Source organism: Diadema antillarum, unplaced genomic scaffold (assembly GCF_040938485.1).
Source record: "Diadema antillarum isolate AM-2024a unplaced genomic scaffold, OU_Dant_1.0 seq00000685_RagTag, whole genome shotgun sequence".
NCBI classification, from domain to species: domain Eukaryota; kingdom Metazoa; phylum Echinodermata; class Echinoidea; order Diadematoida; family Diadematidae; genus Diadema; species Diadema antillarum.
Genome location: NW_027271590.1, coordinates 199853 through 223223, shown reverse-complemented (window position 1 = coordinate 223223; position 23371 = coordinate 199853). Strand labels below are relative to the sequence as shown.

At 38.8% G+C, this 23371-nt stretch overlaps 1 protein-coding gene across 1 annotated transcript in view; it reads right to left on the bottom strand.

Moving 5' to 3' along the window:
- The window catches only part of LOC139737193 (CSC1-like protein 2), a 54278-nt gene that overhangs the window by 18727 nt on the left and 12180 nt on the right, over positions 1-23371 (bottom strand). The window contains exon 3 of the mRNA XM_071647870.1: positions 19750-19916. Coding sequence (XP_071503971.1) covers positions 19750-19916 — 167 coding nt within the window. The remainder of the gene's footprint in view (positions 1-19749; positions 19917-23371) is intronic.

The following is a 23371-nucleotide window of genomic DNA, read 5'->3' as shown; positions in this document are numbered from 1 at the left end:
CTGGTAAATGGTTCTAGCCTAAATGTCAGACAGGTGTACCTCACATCTGTGAGTATTCAAAGAAGAACACAAAGACCTCTTGAGTCACTAAATGCCTTGGAAAATTCCTCTCTCATTCTATGCCACTCAATCCAGCCAATCATGAGGTAGAAATGATCTGGGTCTCATGTCCAACTGTTCTATTATGATTCTCTTTGCAAGGTTCTCTTTTCTCACTCGCGTCAATTGAAGTCACTAAATCATGCTGAAAATTGTTCAAAAAGTTTAGCACCTGCACTCATTCTGGGAAGAAAGGGCTGGAGAGTGTATTCTCTGCATTAAAATCAGCTTTTGCAATCCATGTGACAATTGATGAACTAAAATTCATGAAAATTCATGAATTGTGAATCTTAATTCTGAGTGTTTTTCTTTTCGGAGTAGACCTTTACCTACGTAGACCTTTACCAAGGTAGACAAAAAATAATCCACAATTGATCAATTATCCCCCCTCACAAAAAAACCAACAACCCAAAAGTAAATCACACATTTCTACTAAAAATGACCTGTTACAATGGCTCATTTCCTTTTCAATCATTTCCCGACTATTAAAATGACAGATGATAGCTAAAGAAAGATGGGATAGGCTGTGTTAACTTCAAGGGTGTGCACTAATATCAAATGCTGATCTATCACCCCAGGTTCATATGCATGCAAATTTCACTGAATCAGTCTGGCTTCAGCCCTACAGAGATAAGTACCTTGGTTCCATTTATCTCTAGCAAATCAGTTACATAGCTTTGACGAATGTCTCAATAATCTCTTCCAATATTTCTGTAAACAGAAATGAGTTAATTTCCACCGACTACTGTATACGCTATATATTTCGCGAGTCTAAATTTTCGCGATTCGGGAATTCTCGGCGATTTCGCGAGTGGTTAAATTTGCGATTGTGGAGTCGTGTACTGAACGGAGAAGTGTACACTCGTGCGTCACATTCACATTGAGATCAGAGTCAATATTTTTGCCGGTCTTTAATTTTGCGAATAGCACATGACTCGCGAAATTCGCGAAAATAAAAATCTCGCGAAATATTCGGCGTATACAGTATATAACCTGTTCCCAAACTTGTATGACAAAAAATCTTTAGATTGTTGTCCTACTATGGCGATTCTCATCTGTTTGTATTATCACTTTCTTAACTATTGCTGTAAAATACATAGTTTACAAATGGAAGACACTACCCGCACTTCATTTACGCATGCAGTACGGTACGTACCTAAACCTTGTGTACATACAAGGAGAATAAGGCTGCTTGATCATGCAAACTGTATCTATCTCACTACTTACACTGGTACACTGCAAAATCTAGCAATACCTATCGGAAAGAAGAACATAACTTTAAAAAAAAAAAAAAAATCTTTTTTTTTGTGCGTGTGTCCATCATGCAGGTAGCAATAGGAGTTGATACAATCGTGAAAGGGAACGGGAGATTTCCAGGTGGAGGCTAAACACACAACAGCGTTTTATTGGCAGATCATGTTATTCCTGGCGCTTTCCAAGCGTAAAGGTAATTTCCTGACGGGGTGGAGAGGGGAAGGGAGTGAGTCACATTTCATGATGCCTGAATGGTTTACAAATGAGGTCTGCAAAGCATTAATAACAAAATAGGGGGAAAGGGACAAGAGTGAGATATTGAAAAAAGGGGGGGGGGGAGAAAGAAGATGCTATTTAGCATGCTCTTGTTGGCATACTGTAGGTTGATTTGCCACATTATGGTATAACTTGCCACATGAACATGTGCAAGACTATCTGGTTCTATACCACTTTGCTTTAGCTGTGTTTGGTTTTTAATATTTCAATGTTCATTTATTATTGGTGGTATCCTTGAGGGAAAGCGTATGTAGACAGCGGGAGGGAGGGAAGGAACAACCATCAGTCACGATTTCCTCTGGCTTGACACACTTAAATGAAATCGCAATATGAGAGTGAAAAGACGAAATCCCCCCAAAAAGGAACCCGATTTGATTCGGGGATAGGGAACCCAAAGTGCCTCTTTGTCTGTGCAAACTTGGAAGTTTCTCCATCACAACCACACATTAATGGAGCTGCATTGTGATGCAGTCTTACATCCACAAATACATGGAGCCAGGCATGTTGTATTTTTAGGATTTGTAGGCACCCACATACTTGCAAATGGCTTTAAAAATGTATGTGTGTACGTGCAGGTGGGCGTGTGGTGGTGTGGATGTGTGCGTTTGCATTGTGTGTGTATGCGTGTGTGTTTGTGTGTATGGGTGTGTATCAAATAAACCTTGGCTTGCTGTAGCTTGAATCAGGACCCCTGTTATACCTTAAGCATTCAATTCATCATAATAATGCCACATCAACTATCATATCTCCAACCATTTGTTACAAAGTGGCCGAATTGCCTAAAACACCGAGGAAAGGCGAATGGGAAGTCAAGGCCCAACACTTTTGACATTATCACCCACACAACCTGTTACTGCATAAAGTTAAAAGTGATAAGCAATACTGTAAAAGCAGAAACAATCACTGTATGAAACTTTCTCGAATTGAAGCTGACAGCCATTTCAGCAGCATAAAACTTTTGCAAATGGCCAACCATGAAAAATTTATCTTGTACGCATATACTAGATGCACTAGATTGTGTACTCAAAACTTTAGTGTGCATTTTACTTTCACGAATAGCGGACCCTTGCAAAATTCTTAAGTTTCATGCACACAAACATTTGCAGGTTTTACAGTATACTAATATTCAAGTGCCATCTTGAAAAGAATTTAGTGAGAATTAGCACGGCTCACACATGAGGACTAATACTGTCTATAACATATAATTTCATGATTTTGGGGCTTGTATAATTGGCGACTTCGCAGTTGAATTTTCGATCGAGAATAAGTAAAAGAACTTTGAGGAAAAAGTACATGTATATTCCACTCCAAGAAAAAAAATCAGCAATTTCCCACCTTGAAAATATACAATGTATATTTGCATTATAGGTAATAATAATTGCATGAGTTGTAGGTTTCACAAATACTACGTGACTTTCAAATTTGCAAAGAGAATTTAAAAAAAAAGCAAAATATTCCACCCATACAGTACCATTCAGCACTAAACAAAAAATCATATAAATGCTAGGAAAATTTCATTCATCTACTCCTAATGAACGGAGTGTACGTGGGGGGGGGGGGGGATTGCCATTTGAGTAATGGGGTGCATGATATTGCGGAGTCAGCCACCATTTTACAGATTAAATGAATGTATATGTAGGGATGGCTGGTTTCGGCAGCATTAGTGATGGCATGCATACATCACAAGTGGAAAATTGCATGCCGGGGCTCTGTCCATATTTGTGCCCCAAATTTGGACTCTCACATCATCGTATGCACGTCGTGCCTGGAAGAAAACAGTGTGGCAAGCCGGAGACTGGAAACCAGTATATATTTTGAAAGCCAGGACAAATCACAATGCACATCCAGACTTTGAGTCCTAATAAGAATGTGTGGTCTTGAATGAGCAAAGAATATAATTAGGACACACACTGAACAGCATAATATGAGAGCTCACAAGGAAGCTTGTGTGTTATATTTTTTCATATATAGGCCGCAGACATTGTAGATTTAGTCTAACAGTAGAAATAGTAGGGTATCTCATGGATAGAAACCACTTTTGAGAAACCTTGCATAAGAAATTTTGCTAAGAGATGATAGAAGGTACCAGAAAAATCAAACTTAATTGCAACTCAAACTAGGAACATTCAATGCAGGTGCAATCTTTAAATTCTCAGTATTTCATTTATGCATTATTGATTTCTGAATCGAATATGTAGGGTGTACTGGATACGCCATATATTTAGCAAGTCTAATTTTTCGTGAATCAGGACTTCCTGACAATTTCGCAAGTGGTTGAATTAACGATTGTAGAGTACAGCAATAACTAGAGAAATGTATACATGCACATCTCACTTGTGTCGGGATCAGCGCTGATATTGTATAAGCTGTTATTTTCGCAAATCACAGTTGGATCGCGAATTAACAACACACCAAAATGTCGCCATGCACTAGCATTATAATGCATATCTTTTTATATGATACGTTAGCGTCGGCGTCAATTCGCGAAAACAGCATCTCGCAAAAATGTCTATGACCTCCTTATCCGCGAAAATATCTGTGCGCGAAAATAACTGCTTATCGTTGGCCTTATGCCAAAAGGGCCTTAACACCATAGACTTTGTACACTATTAGTGCCCTTTTGGCATGAGGCCGACGTTATACAGTATTTAGGTGTATTGATGAATTTGCAAATAGCATTTGACTGATGAAAGTCGTGAAAACAAAAACCCCCACAACATATATAGTGTTATACAGTATTCAATTAGTCTCCATAGAGAGAACAAATTACCGAAATTGTACGTAATTCGCTCATTGGCAGCAGAGAGTTTATGCTATTTATTCTTTGAAATTAAAACACATGAGCTAAAAAAATTGCATTAAACTTCAATTCACGTTGGGGAGTGTAATCATTGTAACAGATTTCATCAGATAATGTCAGGGTTTTTTTTTTCTTTTTCTTTTTCAAGTACATAACCTTAAGTGTGTAGCTGTCAATTTATGCGGGCCCATAGAATATTTTCAAACAGCTGCATTTTAAATTCATCCAAATAATCCTATACCTAACCCCACACAGCAGCCTACTTAACATGGAACAAATGAGACAATAAGAAAAATAGCGTTCAGTATCAATACTCGATGCTTTTGCTACAAATGCTGTTGCAATAATACTCTACAAGGCTCAGATTTCTTCCTTTGACTCCTCTGTGATGTCATAATACTTGACGAGTCATCAAGTGCCGTTGAGTAACTTGCAATTTTTTATTCATCAGCATTTGCTCACTGACACAAACATTGCTTCAGAAGATGGAGGATGGGGGGGGGGGTATACGAATGTGTGAAAATTGATTCATACGTAGCAATTTCCTACAACATCACCACTATATGGAAAGGCAAAATTATGATATGAATAATAGATATGTCCATTACAAATGGCCAGCATACGTACACCCACTCGCAAGGCAAGTTCTGCCTGGGTTAACATGCCCCAATATAGGGAGACAAATGAAAGGCCAGTCTGCGGCATTGAAAGAAAGAGAGATGCAGTGAAGAAGAAGAAGAAGAAAAAAAAAAAGGAGTGGGAGAGAGAGCGTGTGTATGCATGCATGTGTGTGTGTGTGTGTGTGTGTGTGTGTGAGTGTGTGAGAGAGAGAGAGGGAGAGGGAAAGAGATATAAATTGAGCACTTGTGGTTTTCCGCTGATACTTTCAAGGAGATACACTAGACATAATCATATTCTGCTGGAGTGGCTTGTAAACACCCATATCATATGGAGGTCAGGTTATTTGGCAATGCCTGCTTTTTGATCAGAATCTCTCAAACTCACCATACATTGTTTTCTCTTCTTCGCTTTTCTCGACAACTTGCAGCAAATGCTGATTAAACTCACAGATATCCACACTACCATATAGCAATCACATAAAAACAACATTGCCTTTGGAGCTCGTCTACCAAATAACGCCCTTGCATTTTGCCTTTTCGACCTGCAAATTTGGTTCATTTTCAGCAGCTGTACTTGGTCTTACAGCTATAAACTGGTTATGAATGGCATCAGTAGCTTTAGTGACTACTGCAAAGAAACCAAATAATGCTTCACACATTTCTTGAAAATTGATATGTTTACCTCTACCAATACATTAATATGAATACCACTGAGTCAGTTTGTAGTCACTATAAGATCATCTGCCATCAAATGTATTTTGTCTCTTATTTTTTGCCCTATATCTATTGAAATTTATACCAATGTGTCTTTGTAATGGTGTGCTTGTTCATGTTCATCGGTCTAATGAAAATGATTCATTTCAACTTGTAGAGTGTACAATAATACATGTCTGTCTCTCATTGATTTGTCCTATTCATACTAATGTGTCCTTGTTAGGGTGTGATTTTTTATCTTCATAATGAAAATGATTAATTTCAAACTGTGGAGTGTACCATTAGGTGAACATATGTGCCCTATTTTTTTTTTTTCTGTATCTATCGAAATTCATACTGATGTGTCATTGTTATGATGGGATTGTCTATCTTCATCAGTAGTGAAAATGATCGATATCAACCGGCAGAGTGAAGGGAAAGTGAAATTGTTTTAGTCTATTCATCATGTGCTATGCAAAAATCACATTTGTGTAGCTATAACGATGGGCTCAATATGATGTCAAATTTACTAAGCAAATTCACGTCGCTGCCTGTTTAACATGACAAGTGAAGCATGAAATCTAATTTTAATAAAAGTCCACTGCACGCAAGGCAAAGTTTGATGCGACATCCATGAAACTGTAAGGGTTTGTCAGTAAAACATATCTTGGTCCAATTTCCCATAGCAACAGCCTATCATGGAGCAGAATTCTTGTCATTACCATGACACTTGCCATTTTCAGTAAGAGTTGCATCATAGCAACTTTTTTTTTTTTTTTTTAATGAAATGGGGTTCTGGAATTCCTACACTACATCTCAATGCAAATACTATCCCATCTACTTTCTATGAAAAGCAATCCCAGGTACACTTTGGGTTTATATTATTTTTTTTCCCTCATCTTTCTAACCTCATCATTGTCTCTGTGCTTTTTGCAATCCCTGAAAAGCAATTTGGCATGCTTTCATCCACTTTTATCCACTGTGCACGTTGGAAAGAGTGCTGCCCATTTTCGATGCCTAATGGGCGTTCGGAAAAATGGGGGAGAATCGTGTCGATAAATCCAAGGTCAGACAGATGCACGCAGGGTGCAAGTAATCTTATCAAAATGCTGTAAGCCCCGACAACTTTCCACTCGGATCCATGGTAAGATTTATTCTCGCCGTGACTGCAAAATGCCGGATGACAAGGTGATCTTCATTAGCATTTATATTTCCCCCGGGATTGATCTATTACATCTCTGATTGCTAACTGAACTTTTCTCCCACTGTGTGAATCCCATCCCACATACATCACACACTTGTATTATTCCCCTGCCTCGTTAAATCATGTACAGGCAGGGCTTATGAATTCAGCCAATTCTATAAACTATGAATTTATTTGTGAAAATGGGATAAAATTGAGAGACTATTAGACCCTGAGAGACTCAATGCCCTTGACATTACCAATACTTAGTACCTACTGTCGAGTCGTGTTGACTGTGTATACTGGTCACTTGTAATGCTTGTAGCATACAGGTTGTGCTGCTTTTATTTTCCTACACTTGCCAATTCTTTCCCTTCCCCTAAAAAACAGAACTTTGTTTGTTCTGATTACATTCATTTTATAGTCAAATCCTCATGTAATACATTGCCAACACTCTGCACTGAAGCAATATCACTAGTAATGTAATAACCAGGAATCTTTCTCCTGCCTATGTACATTTTGATCAAGTATCACTTCTGCTTTCTGGGAACCAGCATTACGTACACACAGATTAAATAAAAATCAACTGTCACAGAAAATTGCTTTTGAAAGTACGCGTAAATGTTTGTCGCAATAAAAACATGGCTTTGAGGGCTTCCTTCTAATAGTTTTCGACAGTTATCACCCTTTCTGACCCACTTTGTTTGAAACTGATTTTGCTCTTGAAATGCAAGGAAGATGAGCCAATGTACGACTCAGTCTCTCAAGCACAGGTAATAAGCCCTTGTTTATCTGGCACGAAACAGGTAATGGAAAGTTAAAATCATAACTGAATATCATAACTTCTGAACTTCTGAACTTTCAAAAGTTAATCCATGATCATGACATAATCTTTTCTTCAACTATGCTTTCAACCAAGGATGACAATGTAGCACTACAGGGTATTTTAAGAAAAATTCAAATGAATTTAAGATATAGTTGTTGTTTTTTTTTTCTTCCTGCCAAATTTTTGGACCAATTTTGTGAAAGATTTTGCTGCATGCTTTTTTGACAGAAAATGTTGCAAATATAAAGAACCCTAAGATGAGTCCTGTCATACTATTTAGACTCACATCTGATGTCAGAAATTATGAACACTGCATGTCAGGCTCCAAAACATGTTCCACAAGATGGTTCACACACCACTGAACAATACTGCGATGCATGACCTTATACTCAGAAAATTTCTTGCTCCTCTGACACAGTACATAACTAACAAGAAACAAGCAGCCAATACATGGTTCTCTGCAAAAAAAAATGTAGAATACCCAAATTATTTTTATCTGCACTTTACAGTTTCCCTTGCGCTCTCCCTTCCTTTAAGCCTGCTTTTCACGCCAATATTGAGGGCTGTTTCCAGGGCAGAATGAATAATTTAACATTCCTGCCCAACCCTCTGTATGTCTTGAGACAATCCAGTATCTTGCAACATATGGACACTGCCTAGGCCGAATTCACTCACCCATTTCTGCATGTGTGATGTATATTTCCAAACGGGTGAAGTCTCCAGCCTCATGAAATTTGCAACATCCTTGGTGAGTCAAAATCAGCAAATGAAATGGACACAGTTTGATTTCTCACTGTCTTCTCTGGTGTAAATGTGTGTAAGTGTGTGTGTGTGTGTGTGTGTGTGTGTGGGTGTGTGTGGTGTGTGTGGTGTGTGTGAGTGTGAAGGGATGCGTGTTGTGGAGCCTGCTCTTTGTTAATTTTGTTTTAAAACAGCATCACAAGTCTGCGAACACAGATGCTTCTTGAAAGACTTAATTGAAATTACATCATTATGATTGATAACTGCTATCGGAACAAAAAGAAAGACATTTCACTTGTTGATATGACAATTCATTACACACAGCAATACTCCAGTCAATATGGTGTTAAATGATTTCAAAATGATGCTATTTAATAAATAATTCATTGATGAGTTGTAAAGCAGAAATTTCTTGGGAGACAGATAATGATGCAAAGTAAAATTACTCTGTTGTCTCAATTACAGAAACATTTCTGGATATGGGCTGAAAAAAGTAAAAACACATGTACAAAAATAGGTAATTGCTTCTCTGACACACCGTACCTCAGCCAAACATTCAACTACAGTATGCTACCAGGCAGGCCCTTTGCATTGTATGCAGCTTCAAAAAGATTCATTCTGCTTAAAGGTATTTCTAAATTGTGAAAATAGATTTCACACATGGAACCAATCATAAAAGAAGAGAGAGAGAAAAAAATCAACTATCAAAGGATAATAAATACAGGAGTAAATATTCAACGAATTCTCCCTTGGCCTAGATATCTATCAAAGCAGAAAATAACATGTGGCATCCTGTCAAATTTCTTTCAATGCCTAGCTAGCTGCTTTATTTTGCAGCAAACAGCTCTCCCATACACTTTCAGTTTTTCTTTCCTGAATAGTTTTTCTTCCTGACGTGCTTGAGCTCGATGGAAAACACAGAGGAAGAATCGTGTGAAATCGACCAGGATGAATGAACTACAGACCAAAAACAGCATCTAAACTTTTTAGTGGCTGCTGCATCAACTCTTATCATGGTACATTCACACATTGTATACAAGAGAGAGAGAGAGGAGATTGTAATACCTGAGACTGAATAGATGGTGGAGATAGACTCCGATGCAGGGAGCCAATCTTTAGCATCACCTTTTTCAATTTATATCAACAGCTCGATATATCTGTGGCTACAATAACGTGCTACAATGAGCGAAATTTGCTGGGAACAACTTCATCTCAGAGGGTATGAAATACATATTTGCCTTCAAGGCAAAACATTGTAGTACACTTTGATAAGGGACATGCCTTTCAAGAAATTGCCATTACTGAAAAAAAAAAGATGAAAATGATGTTTGCTTCAGAGTTTGGATCAAAATGTCTGTACCTCTTTCAAGAATTGTAATATTCCTTCTACAGTATTTCTAACTCAAAGGAAGCAGCTGCTAATATCTAGCTTAAATGTCACAGTAAGACTGTGAAATTCTTTTTTTCTCTCTTCTTATATTCTGAGAAAATGAATGATAAGCACAATTTGTTAAAGAATGAAAATGAGTGACAGGTTGTCGGATATGTCAGAATGAATTTGTCACATACGTTGCCTCTCAAGAAATTAAATGAAACTAGAGAAGCACTCTTGAGAGCGCAGACCTCCGCCAAGCAGCTAATTTTCACCAATGATCTTGTTCTTCCATAGAGATCAGTGATTTCTACCCATTATATGCATGCTTAAAATCGCCCGATTTTTCAATGTAAAAGCCTTTTGTTACGTCATCAACTCTCAGCTATGCGGCGCGCCTTGCCCTAGCTGAAAGTAGAGCACACACTTTTGTGCGCGTATGAAAACCTCAAAAATGCGCAGCTTGAAATCCCAAGTTCATTGACCCTACCTGCCAACATATCGAAAATCCTTCATAAAATCCATAAAAAATTTCCAGATCACTAACAAAATCTAATCATCTGTTTCTTGTGTCATTCTCAACCTTTCCTGCAAGTTTCATCCAAATCCGTTCACAGCTTTTTGAGTTATTTTGCACACGGACAAACAAACAAACGGTAATGAAAACATAACCTCCTCCCTTGGCGGAGGCAAAAATGAGCTTCTTCAGGTAACAGTCAACATTCATGCTCATTTCATTACAGTCGCTGGAATTTGTGACTAGTAAGTGTGAACACTTTGCCTCTCGGTTCAGCCGTGTGACCCACTTCACCCAAAGTGTACCCCCAGTGTGAAGTGCTGCTATATTTAACGTAACAATTGAACTGACATACTTTTGTACACTGTTCTGTGGTATAATGCGGGATGCATCTTGCAGGAAATCAATTTGAACTTTAATCACTTTATTTACAAAAAAACACACAACAAAAACAAAAACAGCTAGTCAATTTGGCACCGAATAATGGCAATACATCCACTTTCACGTCTGGATCCCAGGTTTGTGAGTACTGACTTTTGTTGCTCAAATAACAAGAACAATTGTCCTTTTCGGGCATCTGCTTGAGTCAAATGTCAATTGTTTTTTTTTCTGGGGGCTAAAATGGAGAACACTGTTTTCTTTTTAAGGCTAGAAATAAATGAGAAAAAGATTGCAGTATACTACATATGTTTTCAGCCTCTAAAATTACAAAATAGCTACAGAAAAAAGGTATAACCTTGCCCGCAAAAAGGGAACACAGTCTGTAAAGCTGCAAAAAAAAAATCACTATGCCATTTTCTCCCTCTAACTCCGCAATATGGCTAGAGGTGGGCGGGGGAGATAGAAAGAAGCAATTGACAGTGCATGGATGTTTGCGCTGTATCTCCGGTTACAAGCCCACCACATGTATCAAATCTATGTCTGGTCTACTACTGCACCTGCACTGGCCAACATGTGTCTGAATCAGTTTGTCATTAGGCACAAAATGAGTTGATCGCATCCAAATTGAAACACACTCCAGAGGGTTCGCCACAAAGGCTGCCCCCGTAATGAAAGGGGCCTCCCTCCCTCATCCGCTACATCGTAGAGAGCCGTGCACGGCTCCGTGGGAAATGTGCAAAATGCATTGGGTAATGGGGAATAATGATAAAACTGTTAATACATATCTGTACATTCATAAATCTTTAAGATCAGCATATTTGTATATATGTATGTGTGACTATATATCTATTCATATCTAATACATGTGTGTGTGTATGTATGATAATTCTGTCTGTATGTGTGTATATATAGTATGTGTGTGTGTGAGTGTGTGTTTGTATGTATGTATACACAAATGTGTGAATTCCTACATTACTGAAATACTTTGCAAAAGTAGATGACAGAATGTACACATTCCTTTTCTTTCTTCCTTTGTGCTCATGGCATTCAGAGTGTATATGTCACCTGTGAAACATGAATGAGGATCAGGGCCTCAGATGACTGACTGTTGATTAAATATTAATGCTGACACAAAGTGCACCATGTTAGCTCATTATCATAATGTAACATTTGCCTGATGAAGCAGACCAGTTTACCTTCACACAATCAGACGATGCCCCAAGCATTCAAAGACAACAAGGGATAATTCATATAAGCAATGTAATGCTGTAAATTAGCGCTTTCCCTGACATTGGTGCTTTAAGCTGATCAATGGTTAACATGTGCAATAAATGTGAAAAGATAGCACCTTCATCAGATAGATTTTGATGGATATTGGAGGCACTGTAATAGACAGTTTTCCACCCTGAAAAAAAAATAACCGAAAAGATAAATAATTCTCTCTGGAAATTGCAGTGACCCCCTCTGAAGTGCCCCTCTGAATTACAAATTAACATGTCTACACAATGTAAACACCATGATATCTTAAATATACCCAGGAAACTTGATGCACCAGTATATACTTTATTTTGTTCCTCTTAAAAAAAAAAAAGAAGGCAAATCCCTGGTGTGATAAGGAGATATATTGACATTTTTACATTGCCCAATAAATTTAGAAAAGTTCACTAAAATGCATGCTAATTGCTATATAACAATTCAGACAGAATATAACATAAATCTTAATGGTTTCTTGCATGCTGACATACAATGCTCCTGATCAAACTGACCAAACAAATCACCCAGCTCATCATATGGCTGGTATTGAGTGAGTCAATCTAGGATCTGAATCCTAATTGGCTAACTTTTACAGCAATAGAGAAAAATTAAGGAGCCCTTGTTCTGTGTGTATTAGAATTGCACCTATCTGTATGTATCTGCTATCAAAAATCTCAAGTTATCTATCACCCTGCAGAATGGTTATCCCTTTCTTTACTTTTCTCTCCGGGGTTTAGCTGGCAGAGAGACGCATAAACAGCTCCACCTAACGAGCCACCGGGGCCTCATGTTGGCGCGTACACAACAATATCAATTTCAATATTACCAGACTCAAGTGCAGAAATCACTGTTGCAGAGATGGCTCACAGAGGGCAAGGGAAGGACAGACCAGGGCAAAAATAGCACCAAACACTGACAGAGTATGAACATTGATTCAACAACCTCTGTATGAAACCTCTCAACAGGAATGTCAAGCAAGTAGTGGAGACTGACAAAATTACATTCCAAGATTTTCTGCGGAAAAAAAAAAGGGCAGCAACTGACGCTCAAAAGGAGTCTCTTGATGGGGACAACAAGCATGGAGAGTTCATGAAATGAGTACATGAAAGTCCTCAGGCTGAAAAGAAAAACCACATACTCACACACACACACACACACACACAAAAAGCAATAATGATATTATGAATCCATCCCACCATAACACACCATATGAGGGGTTGTCTGTGTGGCATGCTCTACCGTTGTCATAAACTCTTTATGCGCCATGTTTCGCACGCCTGATTCAGTCGATGGCTTGCCAACTTCAAATACTTTGCCTGAATGCACAACTGTGCACAAACCGATCAATGAAATTCGCAGCATGCCACAGTACATATTGAAAGTGTCATGTGCGATTTCATTCCTGACACACAAAAGCTTGCAGTGTATGGCAACTGACTGGCAGTGCTTGATAGGGTTTTTTCAAGCAAAGTCTTACGATACTGACCATGCTTATAAATCTCGTTAAAAGTATGGGTAGATCAAGACAAAGCATATAATTTTGTGGGCTTGTTTTGGGATTATATATTGAATATTGGCCACTTGCAAGAAAAATAACCATTGATAGCTTTGTCATATGATTTACATGTTTATACATCTCAGCAAAGCTTGCAATTTTCTCTACAACTTTGCTGTAGTGCGTTTCTAGCAAAAACACTTCAGTACAAAGTTACACAGCTTTGAAAGACACAATGTTTTCCAAAGTGTTCGTGCGCAGTGGTCTCAGAATAGAATACACCACAAAGGCCCGAATTCACGAAGGTGGTACAAATGAAACCATGGTTTAAACCATGGTTTAAACCATGGAGCGGCAAGTGTCGCACGGAATATTTTGTTACAAAATTGGTCATTTCGTCGACAAAATGACTGTTTCGTATCATTTCGTGGACGAAATGTTCATTTAGTTACAAAATCTTGTCATTTTGTTACAAAATAATCATTTTACCGACGAAATGACTGATTTCGTAATGTAATATTCCAGGCGACACTTGGCGCTCCATGATTTTTGTCCATGGTTTAAACCATGGTTTCATTTGCACCACCTTCGTGAATTTGGGCCATTGAGGTTTTTACACAATGGCATTCAAAGAGTTAAAAGGATGTGAAAATAAACACTCAAACAACTGTACTGACTGAGAACAGCAGAGAAAGATGGATGTATGAGTGAAACAGCTAGGAAATGCAAGGCAGAAATTAAGTATGATGGAGAAACCGAAAGGTAAGAATCAGAAACATTTGAAAGGGTCATAAGGTATCTCATTAGTGCATTTCTGAGGTATGTACTGGGTGGCATGTGATATAAAAATGCTATTCAAGACAAGTGATACAAAAATGCTAAACTCAAGAAACATGCTCTGTGAAATATTTCCCTCCTTTTGTGTTTGATGACAGACTGTACGAATGGCATTTCAGATACTTTCCCACAAACCAATAATTGCTAGAAGAAATACGATGTTATCAATAGGGGGTCTCGATTCACAAGTAAACAAATCTCGAGAGCGCAATCGCAAGCTCGAGTTTTTTTGCACTTGTGAACACAAAACCCCACGAATTAGCTCAATCAGCAGCATGATGCTAAACCTCCAAAAAATCTTGCACTTATTTCTGAATTAGCATGCTAATTCACCCCCTGGTGAAGGTGTGAACGCTCGACCTAATAAGCTCGGGATTTTATATCCCGTCATTCAAAGCACACATCACAACAGCGTGTGCACCACACCAACGTGAACAATAGAATTATTGATCAGGAACTACCAAGCTATTTTTGTCTTCGTGAAAGTTGAAAAAAAAAACTAGAGATTTGGAGCGCAATTGCTAACCCGCTAATTCTGAGCATGTTAATACTTGCAAAAAAAATGTGAGATTTGGAGTGCACTCACCATCCCGCTATTTTGTAAGTATGAATGCCGCTAGTATCTAGTCCATGTTTCATGATATTACTCACTCAACTTGAGCTGTTTAACTAACTGTATACTTCCTGAGTCACAGGTAGACATTTGACTTTCCTAGGGTTTAGACTGAAATGCACATTGTCACCCGACTTCCACAGCCCATCTGATGAGAATGATGTACTGGGTGCACATTCCCGAGTTAGTGCACCGTCACGCAATATCCACATACCCAAAAAAAAAAAAAAAAAAGCATGTAGAAATACATATCAATTTTATGATTGCAAAACCATATAAATTTCAGAGTGTTATACTTGACAGACCTTCACCGTACTTTCTCCCGAAACCAAAATGTTAAATTGCTTAGTTTTGAGTTGATAGTTGCATGGACAGAAGTGACAATCTCACGTGCATGATACGACTTAGGCACCCTTGGTGAAGAAGCAGACATAATGTGTGATGAATGAAGAGAATATGGGGAGGGGATTCTGAAGATTTAAGGGAAAAATGTGTTCTGAAATTTCATGACTTCACTCGACACCACAGCATAGCCGCTTGTCGAAATCTGAAAAGTAACTCAATCTCAAAGGCTATGCGTGGCTCAGGGCAAGTAGAAAAAAAAAGACTGCATTCGACAATCCAGGACTCCTTGACTTTCATACAACATGACGCATGCTAAAAGAAAGCATATCATGTATCAAGAAGCTAATAGTTTCTTCTCCGAACGTTGTATCAGAGTAGCAGGCATGGGAAATGTCAGTTCCATCATTCCTCCGTGATAAGTGTCATGACGCATGAAATGTAAGATTAATGCAGGAAGACAAAAAGCCGACGCCCGATGCTGTTTGATTCCCAAGACACATTCCCGGTTTCAGAATGAAGAGAGAAAGGGACCCTCTAGGCTAGAAAGCATTCTCACCATGAATGAGGAGATAATTCCAGCTGCACAATCAACATCCAGATAAAAACCATCACAAGAAAAAGAGAAGAGAGAGAGATGAGAATGACAAGCCCAAATTTGATTAGCATTCATCCGTCCTACCTCATTTTCTAATTCTCGCAGCCTTTTATCCGCTTCCATGGTTTCATCAAAAGATGAATGGAAGGGTTTCTTCCGGTGAGGAAAAATATGAGGGGAAAAACAAATCATGTATTCACATCACTTTTGCAATGTATGTCTTGAACAGCCATGGTCCAAATCATAAGACACCTTCATTGAAAAATTCACCAGTTTACTACTATACTCAAAGCCATGCATGTTTTAATCCAATGTCCTAATTATCAGCTTTTTTACATTTACCAAAGCTGTCATTCTTGTAATAAGAAGGATTTTAGAAGTTAAATGATATTTGGATTTATTAGCAAATCGGTCTTGTGAAGAGTATGAGATGCAGGAAAACCACTTAAACATTTAGTATGAAAGATACCAGTTTACATCAATGAAAATCAATACAGAAAGAAATGTATGACATATCACCTGAAAGTTTTAACCTTTAGCACCTTTTTCTATATTACCATAAAGGTGGGTTAAGAATTGGCTGTGTCCACAGCATAAGGGTACTTTTCAGGAATGTTGGGTTATTTTCAGTTTCCAACGTGCATTACCCCCAAAACAAAGTGATCTTTTAGAACACTTTAATGAAAAGTAAAGTTTGCCCAAAAATTACCCCCAAAACAAAGTGATCTTTAAGAACACTTTAATGAAAAGTAAAGTTTGCCCAAAAATTGCTTGAACCAAGCAATCTATTATAATTTATGTCAAAATAATTTTTTTTTTTTTGTGGATGTAATGCTGATCTGACATCTTTGTACAACATATGGCCGTGAGATAATAAATGTCCATTGAAAATGTGCTGTTCTTTCAAATGAATGGCCTTCTTTCAAATGAATGGCCTGATACTGATTAGAAAAGATAATAACAGCCTTTAAATTCTATTGAACACTGCATTTCATACCATTTCTAGACTTAGTGGTGAATGTACAATATGCTACATGGACTGACCAAACTGCAATCAATGCAGTCAACCCACGTCAGCAAAATGTGACAGTTTGGTCAGTCCACATCAGCAACAGGGTTCATATACAAGCATCATAAAGTTAAATCAGAAGAGACTAAGGGCGGACGTCCACTTGGGCGCGGACAAGCCCCGGAAGGGTTGCGGAAACAAATTTTGTTATTTCGGCATCCTGTCCGCGACAGACGCGGAATAACTTTGTGAATCGGCTTGTCCTGGGACATTCCTAGGACTGTCCGCGGACTGTCCGCGGACTGTCCTAGGACTGACTGCGGACAAACCTAGGAATCACTCCGGAAGAGCGCGAAATACCTCGGAATAGGCTAATCGTAGCCGGGCAGCGCGGAAACATCTAGGATTACACCAGGAATGAACGCGGACAATCAGGATGCCTTCCGGACAACACAAGTTAGGCATGCGGACAAACTGCGGACAATACCAGGAAAATGGAAAGGTATAAATTTGGCGCTGACTTTGACTTTTCCTCATTTGACTGCTAGCCGTCATTGATGCTCCTTGTTGTGCTTCCGCAGTAGCGGCTGATATTATATTAATATGATTGGTCAATATTATTTGATAATAGAATGTGACCACCAAAAGTCGAAGAATAGGATTGTCTGCATGTCGCCTGACGACTCATTTTTTGTTGTTGTTGATTTGTCTCAACTGGGAGAAAATTTTTTTTTCTCTGCCTACAGTCACACAGATGATATTCGCAAACTTTTTGAACCATATATATATATATATATATATATGATATGCATAAAAATGTAAATGTATATACATATATATATATATATATATATGTATATATAATCATGTTGATAAGGTAGTCCACGTTTGGGCAAGATAAAAAGATAGGTAACGAAACTGCAACAAAGTTCATGCTGTATTCACCAACGGTTTATTTCTTCACAAGAAATAAACCGTTGGTGAATACAGCATGAACTTTGTTGCAGTTTTGTTACTTATATATATATATATATATATATATATATATATATTCTTTGTTCCCTTTTTTTAGACCTGTGCTTTATCCATCGTGAAGTATATACATGTTTTGTCTGATACTTCTGTAGAGCATGCCAAAATGGTCCTAATCATTAAATTTGTTTTTCTGTCTCTGATTTTTACCCTTGTGCATCTCTAACCCTGTCTTATTTTGATCACTTTTAAACATTTTCAAGTCCGAGATTTTTTTTCATGCTTAGAGCTTACTAGCCTATTGTCAATGAAGTGTAAAAATGGGGAAATATTTTTAACCTACTTTAATTTACTTTTTTTTTGGGGGGGGGGGTTCAGCTGGGCTGTCAAATTGGACAATCGAGTTTATTTGCAACTAAAACAAAAAGAGAAGAAAAAACTACGAAAATCATTCAAGTAAAGAATATTTCTGAAATGATTTGTGATGCTTAATGTGTACTTTTAACACTCAGCAAAAAACAAAACAAAACAAAAGACAGACAGAAATTTAACACTTTTTCGAGTTTATGATTTATTGCCTTTTCTCTCATTTCATTTGAATTTTGAAGTGACAGAAAATTCTTCATTTTCCTCCATCATCTTTAGCTTTCATTGTTATTTTGGGCTTCAAAGATATTACATTGTAATATTCAATTTCATATTCAATATCTTTGCAACTGAATTCATGCTTTTTAGTGTGATGAATTTGTCTTTTGTTCTAATATGTTGTATCATTAGAAAGCATTTACGTATGAATAACAATTTGTTCATGTTAATATAATACATTAACATTTAGCCAAATATTCTATGCTTTTTTTTTCTGAGTGTACTTCCACCAACTTTTGTGATTTTTCAGCTGGGCTGTCACATGGGACAACTTAGTTTGTTTGCAAATAGAATACGAAAACAATATAAAGGAAAATGTACCATAGTAAGTAATAGGAACCAGGAAAGTCACTCAGATGAAAAATAATGTCTGAAAAGATCAAATCAACACTAACTTACTAGGAAGTTAGGAGGGCTGATTTCACTTCTTTCTGGTTGTTTTTGGCACAGTCTCTACTACCTTCTTCTTTGCCTTCTGGGACCGGAAATTCCTTAGATTTAACGTTCACTAGATGAAAGGTGTGCCTGTGATGGGGATATTTGCATGGGGGCCTCGCCTCCCTTCTTGCTCATTTTGCGTTTCATTGGCATGACGTTCGCGGAAAGTGTCGACATTTTCGTGTCTGGATCACAAAATTTCCGCATCGGTTCCGGACACTTGCATATATAGATCCGCATCGGCTCCGCGCTGTCCTAAAACATTCCTGGTGTCTTCCGCTTTCATTCGCGAAGCTTCCCCACACCGCGGGATTCTTTCCGGAGCGTGTGCGGAAGGAGCGGAAGGGTTCCGGACAAGCGGGACATCCTCAGGACATCGTCAGGACAAGTCGCCGAAGGTGTCAGGAAGTTCATTTCCGCGTCCAAATTTTGGTCTCGATCAAAATTTGGACGCGGAAATTTTTCTCTCTCCCGAAGGTGCGGAAACGCCCGGACATGTTTAGGACAGTGAGCGGACACGTTCAGGAACGTGCGGACAGGTTCCCGAAGGAGTGCGGAATACCAAATTTGCATTCCGGGGCTTGTCCGCGTCTTGTCCGCGCCCTAGTGGACGCCTGGTCTAAAGGTAGACATAGGCACATTTCAATCAATTGCAGGGAATCCACACACAGACAGCACAGGTGAATGACAGCAAAAGGAATGATATCTGCCAGAACCAGCGACAGCTGAGCTTGTCTTGCAATTTAACAAATATAACTGCCTTTGGGAAAGAATGCTGTCTTACCTTGTGTTCTGCCTCGGTCTCCTGAACGGGGTCCTCCTCGTTACTGAACTCGTCGTAGGAGGGCGGCACGTAGCCCATCCAGATGTTGAAGCACACCTTGGCGATGTAGAGCCCGATGCAGAGCACGAGGAACACGAAGAGGAGGATGGAGCGGGGATCGACCGAGCCTGTCCAAAGAGTCAGTCAAAAGAGTCAGATTTGCAGTCAAGGGGTAAGTGAATTCAATCGCTTGCAGGAAATTCCTTTGAGATCACTGCAGTGATACGTATCATGCTTATACAGTCACACCTGTCTGAAGCGGCCACCCCAAGGGAGACTAAAAAAGGCGGCCACTATAGACAGGGTCTTTAACATGGTTTTTCTCTTGGGGGAATTGTGTTTAGTGGTCGCATATGGCAGGTGGTCGCTATAGACAGTGGTTGATATAGACAAGCTTGACTTATTTCTACATTAAACACACGCACACACACACACACACACACACACACACACACATGAGACCTATGGGCTTTCAATGCAAAACTTATTCAAGGATGGGTCACAGCCATCTAGATCTTTCTTTTCTTAAAACAGTGGAATATTTAGTTTATCTCCTCTATTTTGCCAAAACATTTTCACAAATTTGCTCTGAACTTCTGACATCAACATTTAGGTCATTTCTTTGAAACATTTTCCATATCAAAAATTTTAAAAATGGTATTTTTCAATCACACAAATCATTTTTGCAGCATTTTAAAGTACTAAAATCCAATTTCTGAAGAGAAAGTACTGTTGTTTATATTGTTTTATGTACTTGCATTTACATTAATAAGTATCTGATTGCAAAATGAAATGATTATTTTAATAGTTTACTTCACTTCATCATGTTCTGTAGCTTTGCAATTCTAACAAAGAAATTTTACTAGGTACCTATATTTGCAGTGTACGTGATTGTTCAGTGCTAGGCAACAAAAAAAAAAAACTCAAGGAAAGCTGCCGTTACACAGATCTAGCATAGACAAATTTCATTATAGAATCACAAAGTCTCATTATATTCATACGACTGAAGTAAAGTTAGCGCCAATAACATATAAGATATTTAAGTTTGATAACATATATGGATATCCGTAAAATGTACAGTATGGGATGTCAGCAATTATGCAGTCACTTAATGTATTCTATGAAATCCTCTTCATAACCTCTTTCAAAATAGTACCTTTTTACACAGGTGCTCAACAATGTAAATATTAGTACTGTGTTTTGTGGTGTATTGATTATCATCAAACCCAATTATCAAAGTGATTTAATGTACTGTGGTATTCTTTGGTATGAATATGTTGTCATCTTCAGTAACATTTTCCCTAAGGTCAAGTGCTTATCAGCCCCAGGGCTGTGATGTTTTGACTTCAAAAGATACATGATTTAATAACGCATACCATCTCATGATCAGCAACATGTCACAAAAATGAGGGCAACAAATTTAGCGCATTATCACAAAATTACATCAAAACCATTCCTGTGCAATGACCTGATTATGTACCACAAGGCATGGAAAGCAAAATTTCAACAATGCCGTTTTACTGTGAGATGACCTTTCATGTTGGAATTAAGGCAGCAATACCTCTTTTCTCCAGGACAGGTTTAAACTCTAGTCCACCCACATTACTGTTGCAGTATTCATATAGGCCTTTGATTTATGACTGTGCTCTTAATATAAAGATTGTCCTCTGATTTGATACATATGTGGTGATGAAGCAAATGAGAGCATGTTGATCATGTTGTTAGCATGGAGACGGTGAGATTGCAAAAAGGTCTCTTGCCTAATGCAGCATGGGAGAAAATGGGATTTAGCTGCTGTGAGAAGGAAGAAAAGCTACATTGAGCATGTTCCACATTAAATATATAGTTGAGGGAAAAATTAATTGCAGTGCATACACCCACACATGACATTTCATGTCACGTACAAGAACGAAAGGTGTAAATATATAAAGCAAAATCCATCAGGTGAATAAAACATGCGGCAGACACAAGAGTATATAATCAAATATATGAGAGTGGTCTTCTCTTGGGAGGACTTCACGGAAAGGTGAAAGCTCTGCAACAAATTGCTTTCACCCTATATTCCACAATGCTTAATATACAATTCATATTGCACATGAAATATGTGTGTTTGATGGCAAAGGGATGTACATCAAACAGACATTTTTCCTTCTTCTACTACAGTATCTACAAGGTTGACATATTTTGAGAAATGATCTCTAGTCTTTGACTGAAGGCTAACCACCCTTCATGGCTCACTGTTAACAGGTGTGTACAGTTCTGGTCGAGGTGAAGATTTAGCTTTTAACGTTTTGTGAGATATTCAGAAACCACTCTATGAGATGTCAAAGAGCATGCAGTTCTAAGGGGTATCAAAAGTTTATTCGATGAAAATCGGTTTTGAAATGGCTGAGATATCTAAAAACAAGAGACCCGCGGGTCTAGCGCTCACCTGAGTATCGCAAGTTCACCTTTCACGCAGTCACTAATCTAAATTATTCACAGCTCTACCAAAATTTGACGAGGCATTCTCAAGTGGAAGATGAAAATGTACAGTAAGGGCCCAATTTTTTCAAGATTCCTTAATTTGGGGGAATTGGGGCCCCCTGGGGCCCTCTGGGTGGGGCATGGTGCCCAGTTTGATAAATTGAGATCCTGACCACCTAGGGATGCTACCTGCCAAGTTTGACAAAAATCCATCATGAGGTTTTCAGGAAGAAGATGAAAATGTACAATTCAGGCCCCCATTTGGACCCTTCCAACCACCCCCCTCCCCCTACCCCCAAGAGGGGCACCCCTGGATCTCCTATGAACAAACTTGAAACTACAGTCATTAATGTACTCACTCATAGTATTATCTCAGCTCTATAACTTCTGATTCTAGAGAAGATTTTTAAAGATTCCTTCATTTGGGGGGTTTGGGCCCCCTGAGGGCCCCCTGGGCGGGGCATGGTGCCCATTTTAACAAATTGAGATCCTAACCCCCTAGGAATACTACCTGCCAAGTTTGGTGAAAATGGGTCATGGGGTTCTCAAGAAGAAGATAAAAATGTACAATTTAGGCCCTATTAGGACCCCTCCTCACCCCCACCCCCCCCCCCCCTGGGTCCCAAGGGGGGCACCCCTGATTCTGCCATGAACAAACTTGAAACTACAGTCATCAATGTGCTAACTCATAGTATTAACCTAGCTCTATCACTTCTGGTTCTAGAGAAGAAGGTTTTTGCGGATTCCTTAATTTTGGGGGGTTTGGGCCCCCTGGGGGCCCCCTGGGTGGGTCATGGTGCCCATTTTAATAAATGGAGTTCCTAACCCCCTAGGGATGCTACCTGCCAAGTTTGGTGAAAATGGGTCATGGAGTTCTCAAGAAGAAGATGAAAATGTACAATTTAGGCCCCATTAGAACCCTTCCCCACCCCCCTCCCCTGGGTCCCAAGGGGGGCACCCCTGATTCTGCCATGAACAAACTTGAAACTACAGTCATCAATGTACTAACTCATAGTATTAACTTCGCTCTATCACTTCTGGTTCTAGAGAAGAAGATTTTTACAGATTCCTTAATTTTGGGGGGTTTGGGCCCCCCTGGGGGACCCCTGGGGCCCCC